General features: G+C 35.2%; 1 protein-coding gene across 1 annotated transcript in view; it reads right to left on the reverse strand.

Moving 5' to 3' along the window:
- LOC110381036 (dystonin) overlaps positions 1-14,174 on the reverse strand; it is a 206,990-nt gene that overhangs the window by 154,088 nt on the left and 38,728 nt on the right. The window contains 1 exon segment of the mRNA XM_064041470.1: positions 13,026-13,196. Coding sequence (XP_063897540.1) covers positions 13,026-13,196 — 171 coding nt within the window.

Raw genomic sequence — 14,174 nt, forward strand, 5'->3', positions numbered from 1 at the left:
AGTACATAACATACCAAAGTATCTACCATACATAGATATGGATAATATAATTCCAAATACAGTAGAATCCGGATATAACGACCTTCAAGGGACCGACGATATTATGTCGTACTAACCGGACGACGCACAAAACGGACGGATTATTTCTTAAGTACATAACTTAACTTGTACATACATACATAACTTACGAATACATATTATTATCTTCTTCTTCTTATATATAAAAATGAATTGATGTTCGTAAGTCTCACTAAAACTCGAGAATGGCTGGACCGATTTGGCTTATTTTGGTTTTAAAATGTTCGTAGAGGTCCAGGGAAGGTTTAAACGATACGAAGTTTGTTGGGTCAGCTAGTCTTCTTATATATCAAAATGAATTGCTGTTCGTAAGTCTGACTAAAACTCCGGAATGGCTGGACCGATTTGGCTTATTTTGGTTTTAGAATGTTTGTAGAGGTCCAGGGAAGGTTTAAACGATACGAACGCGGGGGTGCGAATGCGTAGGTAAACAAAACATTGCGCGTGTGTCGTTTTAACCGGACGTATTATAATAAATATTGGTCGCTATAAGCAGTTGGTCGCTTAAACCGGAGTCGCACTAAACGGTTATATTGTCTTAGTACCTATATACGAAACCTAACTTGAGTAAAGATTATCGTCGCTAAAACCGATTAGTTGTTATAAGCGAAGTCGTTATATATGAATTCTACTGTACATGAAAAATATCTACATAAAATACATATAACAATATCCATAAAACATTTAACTACATAATAAAAGCTTTAATACGGTATATAATGAGTAACATTACATTGCGACTACTAACGCCATCTCTCGAGGCGTGTAGTAAATACCAAGCAACTTGAGTACGAACCTCCTTCGCGCCGCACCATTCAGCGCCATCTATCGGACAATTACATCAACAAGCGAGCAAGCTTTTTTTTTATTTTTAGCGCCTTTTTGTTTTCGCTCTGACAACTTACCATAATGGTCTGGCCAGAGGTTCGCATGTACAAATAAAGTGTGTGAGTATTAAATAATAAGTAGGGTATATTATTAGCTTATATTAATTGATAAGAGGCTGGTTTTTTTTTAAGGTACGCCTCCCTTCACACACAAGATTTTTTCTACCTAAATAAACTAGCTAATAATATGTGGGTTTACTTCCTACAAAAATATAATAATGACAATTTAATTTGTCACTACATATATTTTGTTTCTTATGAATACTAGGAAGCGTTTGAAGTTTCCGCTCAACAGCACACAATATTATCACATAACCTGTTGATAGATTTGACATCAGCAAATAACAATTGATTAACTGATGATCGGTAAAGATCAATACATTGATCTATTAGACTTTATTCCTGACTATTAACTGTCAAGAATGAGAAGCAAAAATGTTTTAATTTTACTTGGAAAAGAGAGACTATGTATGTAGATAAGTAATTATTATTAATCTAAGAATGATCTTAGAAGCAGCCGCTTATTGATCAAAGGACACCCTATCGATTGATTCAAAGCACGTAAGGACATTACAGTAAACATATCATTGCAACAAAAAATATAAACACAATGTACATAAGTTACATAACTATTAAATCAGACGCTGGCCGTAAATGGCAGAGTTCCATTAAATAACATGTAGGTTCTCATAATAATATTCATAGAATCTAATTGAATATAATCTAAATTGGCTTGTAAAGTTGTAATGCTAAACAACAATATTGATAAAGATGACAATGACAACATATTTAAATAAAGTACATGTTGTAAAGAAGATTAAAGCTTGTTAGAATAAAACTGAGGTTTTCAATAAAGTACCTATAGACGCATACTAACAATGTAGTACGTATGATTGTGGCAAATGTACTGAACGCACTCAGAAAACCTATATAAGATTAAGAATCTACATCTCTACGATAGTCATCCGAAACCATTTTTCGAAATGGATGGCCCGCACAGCAAGGTTGCAACGATTAGCCAAAGACATTAACAACCTTACAAAACACCACTAAATCATTTTAAAGACAGGATACAAGAAAAATATGAAGAAACTATTACACAAGAGGGCGCGAGGGCGTATTGTAGGCGTCACCATCTGGTGCTCAGCCTTCGGACCGACCTACATAGTCCCTACGGCCTATAGTTCACCCTGAACTGTGGTACTTGATACCGAACCGGAAGGTGGGACTGATAAGTATGCAAATTATCTGCCTACTGAAGAAGGTATGCCAAGCATTGTCTTGAGTGAACTTGGTGTTTATAGGATTTAGATCTTGTCGCTATTGTAAAAGAAATGGTGAATAGGGTATGTTAAAGTACAGCTGAAAGGTGTCTCCTCTGGTTACATAGAGAGAGGCCAGGAGAAGAAAGATTATATGCATGAATATGTATAATTAAAATGAAACAAAGACGAAAGTGGTACTATTCTACTCATAAGGTGAAATAATTGATTTTAGAAATGTTACGGACGATTATGATAATGAAAGCAATATAAAAACCGCAAATGAAAAAAGACCGAACATCAATCATCAAAATCATTATTCTAAAGACAACCGTAACAAAAAGTTTAATAAGTTCTCAGTTTTTGTCAGAGATGGCGCTGTCGATCAAAAATAATTCATCAGTCAAGTTATTGTGCTCTCATATCAAACTAAATAAGAATTTCACGACTTTGAACTTAAAATAAACAAAAAACATGACATATCATTGTGTGCAAAAGTGCAAGGTTAACGTTTGAACTTTCAAAGAAATCAATTCACTTTTTTATGACATCGCATTGTATTTATATTCATTTCCAAAATATTTTTATTTACTTTAACATGCCATTTCAATTAGAAAGTACACTCGCAAACAAAAAACTTAATACGTTTTTCGTTTACGGGTGCAAAGACTAGATGGCGCTACTAGCGGTGCGCGGCAAAGACCTTGAACAAACAAGGACAATGTCAAATCAACGTGACGTCATCACAATACAGCCATGTTTATTTTTAAACCTGTGTATTGTTTTACCTGAAATATGGTTTTACGTTCAGGATTATTGTATCAATTTGCCTTGTATGCAGTTGAGTAATTTGAATATTTCATTAGGAGTGTTAAGTTCCTGTAGGTTTAAATACCTATTTGGATATTGAAAGCTTGATAGGTCTATGGCATAGATTTGGGGACATTTGATAGCTCGAATAAGCGGAGCAATTTCATAAAACGAACGTCAAACACAATTCTTTTTTCAAACAGGAAATCGAATTTCTTCGAAAACGTTTTTATGGCTGCAAAATTTGAGTCACCTACAGGCTAGGAGTAAAAAGGCGTACACGCGTGTCTACTAGCCGGTCAGTGACCCCCGACCCGCGTAACTGTTCGTGCTCTTGAGCACACAACGCGGTAACTTGGGAATACTTCGGATTTAGCAGTTCCGGCTTTCTGCGTAGACGCCGAGTTATCGTGAAAAGCTTAAGGTGGACTTTATGACAACCGAAATAGCTTTAAACCTTATTGGAGACGCTGATGGGGATTTATTTTGAATTTGGAACTAGGAATGGTGAGTTTGAATGCAAACCTGTGTGACTGGCTGGTAATAAAAATGTTAAATGACTTTAAAAAGTCTCAGATTTGGTCTGAAAAAGTTATAAATAGCACAACTTTCTTTTTTCATTTTACATAATCAAACGAAATATGGAAGAGCGAAAACGGTTAAAAACTGAGATTACATACAGCATGTTTGTATTTTAATCACCGAACCGTAACGGATTTTTTTAAATACCGAATCTTAGAATGACGTCAGTTTAAGATACCGCGCAAATCATTTAACTTTTTTTTTATGAAACGTGAATAAATTATTAATTAAAAAAAAAATAACATTTATAAATAAAACAGATGGTCAAGCCATTTGACCTCAACATGAGTACATAAATTGATTATTGGAAATAAAACGAGGCTCTCAACGCAATAAAGAAAGATCTTTCAATAAAAAAGTTCAACAGAAATTGAGTCATCAATTCGCCAATAAGAGTATTAATATTTTATGGCTTATTTGCCTTTATATTTCAACATGTCATTATATAATCACGTGCAATAAAGTGAGTGCCCAATATAAATGTACATGAACGGAGAGGGAGATGAAGACCTAAGAAAAGATGGATGGATTGCCTGAAAGATGACATGAATAAGAAGGGAGTGAGTGTCAGTATGGGAGGAATGGAAGCGGAAGACATATTGCACCCACCCCAAATTGGGTACGGGGTTTGAAGAAGATATTATATTAGTGAGGAAATTCGATGCCTGCATGGAAGTTAACTGTAATAGACAGCTGTGTTGCTGGGAAGTTTGTTCTTCACCGCTTCTTCTCTCCAGCCATACCACTAGGAAGTGGTGAAATGAGGGCGTTTTTGGGGTGCTGTCATTTTTGTAATTTTGACGTTAAAAATTGTAATCTAATTAGCATACTTTAATGCAATTTAAAAAGACTGGTAATCAGCTGCACCTGGTTAGACTGGTAGCCGACCCTTACAAATTTTGGAAAAGGTGAGGAGGATGATGATGATTTAAAACCAGTACCTATACCTAAAAAAACACCAATAAACCCATAGAAGATAATAACCTTTAAAATCAATATAGACGCGCCTAGTAAACACGACTAATTGATTGGACAAGTAGACACACGTGTTATTTCTAACGAACTATGTATCGGTTTTATATTTATAGTACAGTGATGTCATATTGAAGAAATGATAGAGAATTTGCATTAATCTGTTGTATAAAATCTAAGGTAATCTTGTGTAAAACACACGTGCTGGCAAAGATGGGGAAAATATTTGTCCAATTATTTTTAACCCATAGAAATAGGGAAAACTCAGAATTTCTCTTTGCCCTTTCTATGTATCGATGAAAGTTCTTGAAAAACAAAAATATTGATTTGAAGAATTCAGTGGTTTTTTAAATAATAATCTATGTAAACAAATGCCTAACCCCATTACACTAATATTTTTATAAAAACGAAAGTTTGTGAGTATGTATGTATGTATATAGCACTAAAGGCCGAACCTATGTTGATGAAACTTAGCAGTAATATGTATAAGCTCATACATCAGAATAACAAAGGCTACTTTTTATTCAGCTACAGGAAGTAGTTCCCTCAGGAGACGGATGAAACCGCGCGAAATCTAGTTGTTCTTTAAGCCAACAAACACGACATATCTGCCAGTCTGCTACTACATAAACCTCATTTCCCATTCACCGCAATTTGTATGGTAATTTCACTAATATATTCAATATACAACACACAATGTAATGCAAACGACTCGAACGAACAAACAGATCTGTTATTATTTTATATTTAAAATGACATCACCTTATAAGGAGCGAGAGGCTGTGTGGTACAGTGTGATTCATTTCGGATTTTGGAAAAATAATAAATTTTGTTGAATTAAGTTGATGCATATGCGTTGGTGGTGTAATATGGATTTGTAATGTGTGATTCATAATAAATATAAAAGGTACTGATTATTGCTTGTAATAACTGTATGATTAATGTAGGTAAATTAATCAATTAAATAAAGTAACAACATCTAGGATCAACAGCATAAAGGATCCACAAAAGACAAACATAAACCGTATTTTTTGTCGATCCCTTAATTTAAGTTACAATAAAAGCGACAAAACCCCAAAACTTCTTCTCGAATATCATATAACTAACTGCAAAATAATTAACTAAAATAAACCCCAATTAAAACACGTATCCAACCTCTATCATTAATCATCACGTCACATTCAAAAAAGGAACGTTGAAAAAAAAAAAGAAAAAACAACATTCAAAGTTGGAACAGCCGCTATAGAAGCGCCGGTCCATATAAGGGTAGGCCAGTAAGTGTGTCAGCTACTTCCCACTCGACTGTACATAAGATGATCCTCATTACGATATTTTTTATTAATATTGAGCCTACATACATGACATGTACAGCGAAACACTTTCGCTTCTGACTGAACTGAGAAATGAGGTCGGTTGCGAAATTTGTTTATAGCCAGAATATTTGTTAAATCTAATTTTTGAGTAACTTAAAGTTTATTTCAATGCTTGATGTGAGTTTTTCTCTGTATTTCAAGCATCGGATCCTGAGAAATGTCACAAGGCATTCTAGCATCGTATTGCAAAGTTCCTCTATTCAGGATATTTGTCTTTTGATTTATTTTGATCAATAAAACTATTGATAAAACAGATCAAAATCCAACAAAAAATACATTGTAGACTTTACGTCTAAACAAACATTAATAACAAGAAAAAAAACAGACAACATATAGAAATAATTAAAGATCATCATTGAACTGACTCGATGTTCATACTTTTTACCATATAAGGCAAAAACTACGAAGGTTAGGAGCGTGATCTCATAACTTATAATTTTACTACAAATACATACAACTAATGTTACATACATATATATTATATATATTGACCACTAGCTGTTTTCCAGCGGTTTCACCCTCGTACCGTGGGAAATACTTCTCGTACCGGGATAAAATATAGCCCATGTTACTCAGGAAGAGTGTAGCTTTCCAACAGTGAAAGATTTTTTCTTATCGGTTCAGTAGTTTCGGAGCTTTTAGGGAACAAACAGAAACATATATTCTCTTTATTATATTAGTACAGACAAGTAATTTGTAGTGCAAAAAATCGAGATGAGATCAAAAGGCTTTATTCAAATACTAATTTGAGGGCAATCTGCTAGTCAGAAGCTGTCATTTTATATGCAAAATGAGTTATTATCCAAGCTAATGTTTATGACTATAATTTGAAGTGATAACTTCATTTGACTCTTTGCGTATTTTAATTGCATGACGCGATCATAACTTAATTTGATTAGTAGCGTCATAGTTAGCACAATTTAATAGAATTATTGACTTGACAAAGAACTGAACAGTCGTTACGGGTAATCAGAAGCCAGTAAGTCTGACATCAGTCTAACTAAGGGGTATTGCGTTGCCCGGGTAACTGGGTTGAGGGGGTCAGATAGGGCAGTCGCTCCTTGTAAAGCACTGGTACTCAGCTACATCCGCTTAGACTGGAAGCCGACCCCAACATAGTTGGGCAAAGGCTCAGAGGATGATGGCAAAGAACTGAACCCAGTTACGTCTGGACGAGAAATTCAACTACAGTTACATAGGATGGATCATCGTTTCAGCCATGGTCGCTACTGAACAAAGGCCTCGCGCATTGCTTTTCAAAAGGACACGTTGGAAGCGGCCAGCATCCAACCCTCTCCCTCTTCCTTTGAGAGATCCTTAGTTAGGCACTTTATACGAATTTTACACATCGGTAAAAACTGTAACCGATTTGGCTGATAATTGGTGATGAGGTAGCTTAGACCCTGAAAAAGGACAGGATTTTTTTATTCGCCAACCGGGAACGCGAATTAGTTCCCTCAGCGCAGGCGGAAGCTAGTAAACAATATATTCCGTCATACAATCTTTACAAAGTCGACCTCGCGAATCGTATAGCACAACAATATACCTCTATAATATGCAGCGAAAGTGAAACGATTATTCGGGCGCTCTTAAACAATGCAGTTGCATTACCGTTGACTCAGATATAGTAGTGATCGGTACCGGGTTTGCTTGTCAACTTTATAACAATTGAATAGAGAAATTGTTGGGATTGTGACAGATAAGTTTTAATGTCATTTTTGTGAAATGTAAGCTTGAAGCCTGAAGGTATTTGCTGTTCTCTTGGCATCCTGATGAAAACTAGTCTATATGTTATTCTGACGTGTTAGCTATATTACTGCCAAGTTTCATTAAAATCCGTTAGGTAGATTTTGCGTGCAAGATTAATAAACATCCCTACATCCAAAGTTAGAGATCCTATGCTCCTTACATTAAGCATTCCTAATATCTTTTTAAAAGTTATGCTGCTATCAATTATTGTTACTTGGAAATTCCGATTCCCGATGTGCTGATAAGGAAATACCCTACCACAATTTGGCTGACCCAGGAGTCAAATCGGGACCTATTGCGCAGTATTCGCTATTGCGATCATAAGCCAAGAAGGGGAAATAATTTTACACTCTTTTTTACCTTCAAACCGAACCTTAGTGTGTGGTCAAAACTTATATTTATAACGTATCTAATAAACTCAATAGCTGCATCAATGCATTTCCGATTTCCATCACAAATTCGTGACATCCTGATGGCATGACAAAGACAGCGATACAGGATGTGTGTGACGCAATAAGAGTGAAAGAGAAAGCTATCAATCAGCTTTGAAGACTGACATATAAGGCTGCACTCACAGTGCACAATAAACAGTCGGCCAACTATCGACCCTTTGGTAAGAACAAAAAAAAAACTTTTTTGTATAAAATCGAGAATTAAATCAAAATTTTTAGTCGGTCTGATACCGGAATACCTGATCGTTGTTACGTGTGTACTTCTATTCATCTTCATACTGATTTATGAGCCCAAATCAACTATCGTACGACAAAAAGTTTGTAATGTGGGCGCACCCTAAAGGTTTTATATAACTTAACATTTTAGAAGTTCAAAAGCATTCTGATGGGGAAGTGATTGGAGCTTAAAGTCTAGTGTTTATTGTTATTACAAGACAAATTGATGTTTTATTTGACATACAATGTATTAAGATGCTTCCTGAATCTATTGAATAGATAACATGTAATTACGAGTACTATAATTTTGCTTAGTACGTTATGTAATTTTAAGTAGGTAGCTTCTTTATTAAACGTAACTGACATAACTATGTGCTAAGTGAATTATCGTTTAGTTCCATATCTGTGTGTTAACTTTACGAAGAATTCAGGCTAATCTAAACTTCATGCACACTTTTGCATATCGCATCACCATTTCTTAGAGGCGTGACTTTAACATATACAAGATGTTACCTACCTTCCTACGTATACTTCTAAAGTTATGTACGTACATAATATAAAAAAATAAATCTTGTAACTTTGCAGGATGAAATCCGAATTACTGAACCGACTATGAAAATTTTAACGCAAAAGGAAGCCGAGTAGCCAGAAGCCAGTTTGACACCAGTTGTACCGAGGGGTATTGGGTTGCTCGCGTCGGTTGAGGTCAGATAGACAGTCGCTTCTTGTAAAACACTGGTACTCAGCTGCATCCGGTTAGACTGGAAGCCGACCCCAACATACTTAGTTGGGAGAAGGCTCGGTAGATGATGATAGTGAAAATGATTGTGACCAATATAAAGCAATGTTAAATTGATTATTATGTATTTTATCCGATTGACAGCGATTGTTCCTTCGCAATGCGGATGAAACAGCAAAAGTATTAATATATGGATGTCCCCAAAGGTATGTGAACAAAGTTCATTGATATCGAAGGCCTAATGAGCTAAGGATTAATCCGTAAGTAGGGAAGCCTTGTGGCGGCATGCCAGGGCTCTTGGCACATCGCCTGAAACCTTTCTATTGCCTACTTCTATTTCAATTTCCACTTTATTCTCAAGGACATTGGGTAGGTATTCCATTGTCATTTGTTAGTACTTCTAATTGTTTACTTCGTTAATATTACCTAATAGTTTATCATCTAAACCTCACACCACAAATACCAGGTTTTTCAGGTTTTTTCCTATACCGCACATTATTGGTAGGTAAATATGTTTTCAATGTGTCATAAACATAATATTCAATAAAGGTACGAGGTAAGCTAAAGTAAACTGTAGTAAAAAGGTCGTAGTTTATGTATGTTTTGTAAGCATTATCACAATGTAAAACTAGTTGAGGTAGCTTCTTACTATTACATTTGAAGAGGTCATAACTTTCATTATTATCTACTCAACTTCAACGTCAGAGGCCGTCAAGCTGTTAGGCGGATTTGACAAAACTCTGACGAGCATTCGACAAGAAGAAGAACCTTTAGTTAGGGGTAACTTAGTTAAATTTAATGCAATAATTAAGTTTCGTTCATTGAAAGACCTAACAATTAACGTTAACTGTCCCAAATATCTCCACAATGAAGTCACAAGCAAGTATTTGGACATTACTACAACCAACGTGCTAAAACCAATAGCCATACATTAGAATTTGAAAGACGCTAATGCAAATATTTATGGATGTGACATCATTGAATCTGGTTTGTGCGACAGATAAGCGGGACGTCCTCTTTAATCTTTCGTTCGAAGTGCAAAACGATGCAGTGTTAGGAGTGTGTTATAAAGAAGATTATATGCAAGAACGAAACTACATATATGAGAATCTTCGAGGACCCTATAATCCATGTATTCATTAAGATATCACAAAATGACAGTTTCACACATATGTTTGTCAAACTATGGGTTTTAATGATAACTTGTTGTTGTTCTTCTTCTTCTTTCGTGACATATATTGAGATTACACTATGTCAGCCCAATATGCCGCCACAGCGAGAGCACGGCCGGATGCGCTCAAACTTGTTCAACTTAATATTATATTAACTCATGCGATCTTCTTACACAGAAGCAATTGCATATCTATCAATTAAATCATCTGTCTTTGTAACCTCTTTAGGGACTTCCCTAATCCTTTCGATACCTTCTAATTCATCCCTTTCTTTTGTTTTAAAATGAGTGTGCTCTATATTACTTACATGATGATGAACTAAAAGTATTATTTAAGTATTCAGATCAGTTCATGAATGTTTGGTAACACTTTACTGTGATATCATCAGCTTCGAGGATTTTATCTCGTTTATCCTTATTTGTTGTCACTGTAGGTACTGCTGGGTTTTTTGGTAGTGTCAAATCAGTGTGAAGCATTCGTCATTCGTTAAAATCATCGTTAAAAGATCCAATAGTTTTATATGTACCAATGTCACTTGAATTTGTTTCCTCTTTTTATCTCTATGTACATACAATTTCTACGCGTTTTAGATGAAAATGTTTATCCACAAAGTGATGATGTAACTTATTTTGTAAATCTTAATAGTTAACATTTTTAAAAATTACAACTTATTTCATAACGTATTCTCTTTAAAAGTCTAAGATAATTACAACGTACATAAAAATAAGAGGAAGACTTTAATTGCCTGAAATGTGATACTTCCGTATCCGACGTCTTTATAGCGAAAAATTAAGAAATTACTAAATTAGAATGTCATTTACGAGTTTCTTGGTCTAGATTCACAAAGTAATTTCTTAATTCCACTTATAAGCAGACTAAATTAAAGAATTATGTAATGCCTTTTTAAAATGAATATAATCTGAAAATATTAACTACTGCGCTTTTGATTAAATAATTAACGATTGACTAAGCAATAACCATAGATAGTTTAAAGAATAAACAATATGGTAATAATGAAAACGATAACTATGAACATAGTAATGTTGATGAAATATACTAGATATTGGATAACTAAAGAAGAAGAGATAGAAGTATGTATGTTTAAGTACAACTAAAAGCTCCCAGATTTACTCTCGATGATAAATCAACAGCAACAGCCTAAGACTTCCGAAAAGAGGTTGATTAATAAACTTATTTCGCCATTCAATGTCATAAAACCTCATAACAATGATATCTAATTTTATTCGTACTATAATCCGATTTAGATTCAAATGCTAAGCTATGTTGTACAGCTATTTGCGTAATGTCATTGTTATTAAATTTTATCAGTTCTAGATTGTAGTCACGAGTTTATTTGCAAAGGGATAGTTATTGGCCTTCTTATTTAGGATTGTGGACTAATCTTGCTTACTGTAGAAATGATCGCTATTATCATTACGGTATACATAGTTTGTCAATCATAAGGTAAAACATGAAAAGCAATCTGTACAAGATATACTCTTGATTGGTATACTGTTAGTACTACAACGTGAAAAAGAAATTTATACTAATCACACAAACACGACAATCCACAAGATAAAACTGCAAAACCCTTTCAATAGGAAACCAATAAATCCAATAAGACCTCCGTCTAGCTAATTATCGATACTGCTTATTTAATCGCTCGATAGAAATGTCGATCAATTAATACTCGATTAGCAGCCGTTCGATCTATTTGTAAAGATACGAGTATACGTTACGATGTTGTGGCAATCCTTGGCAAGTTAACCTGCCAAGTCCGGTTGAACTGTGTCAGAAATGCTGACTTCTGGTAGGAAGCCAGTTTTCAAGTGCGAGATTCGATCGGAAGTGCGCGAAATGGGTTTCGACGTGAAATATTTGAGGGAGCGAGTTTGTCGACAATTTTATTTGAAGGGGAGACTTTTGGGTTCAATCCAAAATGTATTTTAGCTTTTAAGAATATCAATTTAACACTAGACATACCTAGTTATTATTCTGATCCACATCTACATACTATAATATGCATGACATTTTTTACAATATAACTTCGTCAACTATAAAAGGAAAAAGTTTAGAGCGCATATGGCATACATGGATCCTACTTCATAGTGTGCGTGTTAATCTATTCGTTATCTAATTCCGGTAAATCATCTCATGTGTCATCACTAGCTTCGCTGACGCAAACATGCGTCATAGATCTTCCATCACATCACTAGATCACGTCAAAATATTAACAAAAGCATACCTTAATCTATTCGCTGGAAATTCATTTGCTAAAGAATACCGGATCTACACTTATAGAGACGCAAACGTGACGATTTAATTATTAATTAGAAGTCCAGTCATCGATGCTAATGAGTCTATGCTGCTGGAATTTTAAGTAGAACCTAAGCTTTACAATGTGTACTTGGAAGACATTGGGCCATATGTTTTAAAACTCTATTTTCGTCATCTATAGACGCCACAAATTAAGAACATCATGATTGACACTGCTAATGATCTCAAGAACATCTAAAATTCTAGAAATATGAAAGGCTATAAGAGCTTCATCAGTTCCACACATGTTTTAAAACTCTACAACTCTTTTTTCGTAGTCCTACAGCAGCCACTTTGAAAGTTATCAATGATGACAATAATGATCTCAAGAACATCGAATATTCTAGAAATGCAAATTATCATATTAGCTTCGTCGATATCAGCATTACGTTGACGGCTCCTAGATCTATGACTAACCTGGAAGTGCAAGATGATGGTCCATATCAGGCCGAGGGTCAGCTTGGGGTTGCCGTCGACGATGTCTTCAGCCCTGATGTTGACGAGCTTGATCTTCTTGTAGCGGAGGAAGTCGAGAGCCATTTGGACGTTCTGCAGCATGTGGAACCGCATGCGGCCTCTTTCGCGCGGCTGGAAGTATAAGGATTGTAATAAGTGACATGTTCAAGTTTCAAGTTTAAGGTTTTGAAATGGGCTTGAGTTCGAGGGTTAAAATTCTCAACGCGGTTCTTACAAAAGGTAATCATGATTTACTGTCGGGAATAGACAGCATGGTATCCTCCCCTCGTCGTAAAGAACAAAGGACTGTAAATGAGTATTTAGGATTGTTTTATACATATATTTTTTAAATATTTTCTTGCAATGTCAGGGTACTTTATGTGTGCTTACTGGATTTAATTTCCTCTATAACCATTAAGAGTACGTAGAAGAACTGATTTTAACGACCCCTGTCAATACATTAATCAATCATACTAATCTGAAACATCGATAGAACTAGGGTGAGCTAGTATCGTTTACCTGGCCGCGCCCGCTATCGGCCTGATTAATTCCTGCAGATCTAGATAACCCCTTTGGATTACTGCTTCCCCTTTCTGGGTTAATCGTTGATTGATTAGAAGGTTTATAGGGAGGTAGGGTAATTTTCTAAAGTTGGAAAATATTTAGAAGCACAATCACAAGAACCTTTGAACTTCGAGGCATTATTTCATCTTCAATTTAACCTACAATCAAAGATTACCTCAACTTCTAAAACTCAAACCAAAATTAACTCCATATGGGCAAAACAGACCCATAAAAGCGTATGTTTACGGAAACTTAGCTTTAATAACGACTGTTAATAACTTTATTTGTTACCATAGCACACGAATCTGACTTAAAGCACGCGAATACATCGTTATCCCAAATTAATTCCGTTACAGAGTATCATATGGGTATCATACAGTTCACACCCTTGTTCTAATGAAGGTTAACATTAAAAAAGTTAATGGGGTTAACGGAACATCATAGGGAATGGTTAAACCTTGTAATGCTGCTGACTCAGCAAGGATTTCCGTGTTATTAGCATGCGATTAGCAAACACATGTGGATTATAATCAGTGTTAGGACCAC

The sequence above is a fragment of the Helicoverpa armigera genome, chromosome 25, assembly GCF_030705265.1.
Source record: "Helicoverpa armigera isolate CAAS_96S chromosome 25, ASM3070526v1, whole genome shotgun sequence".
In the NCBI taxonomy this organism is placed as follows: Eukaryota; Metazoa; Arthropoda; class Insecta; order Lepidoptera; family Noctuidae; genus Helicoverpa; species Helicoverpa armigera.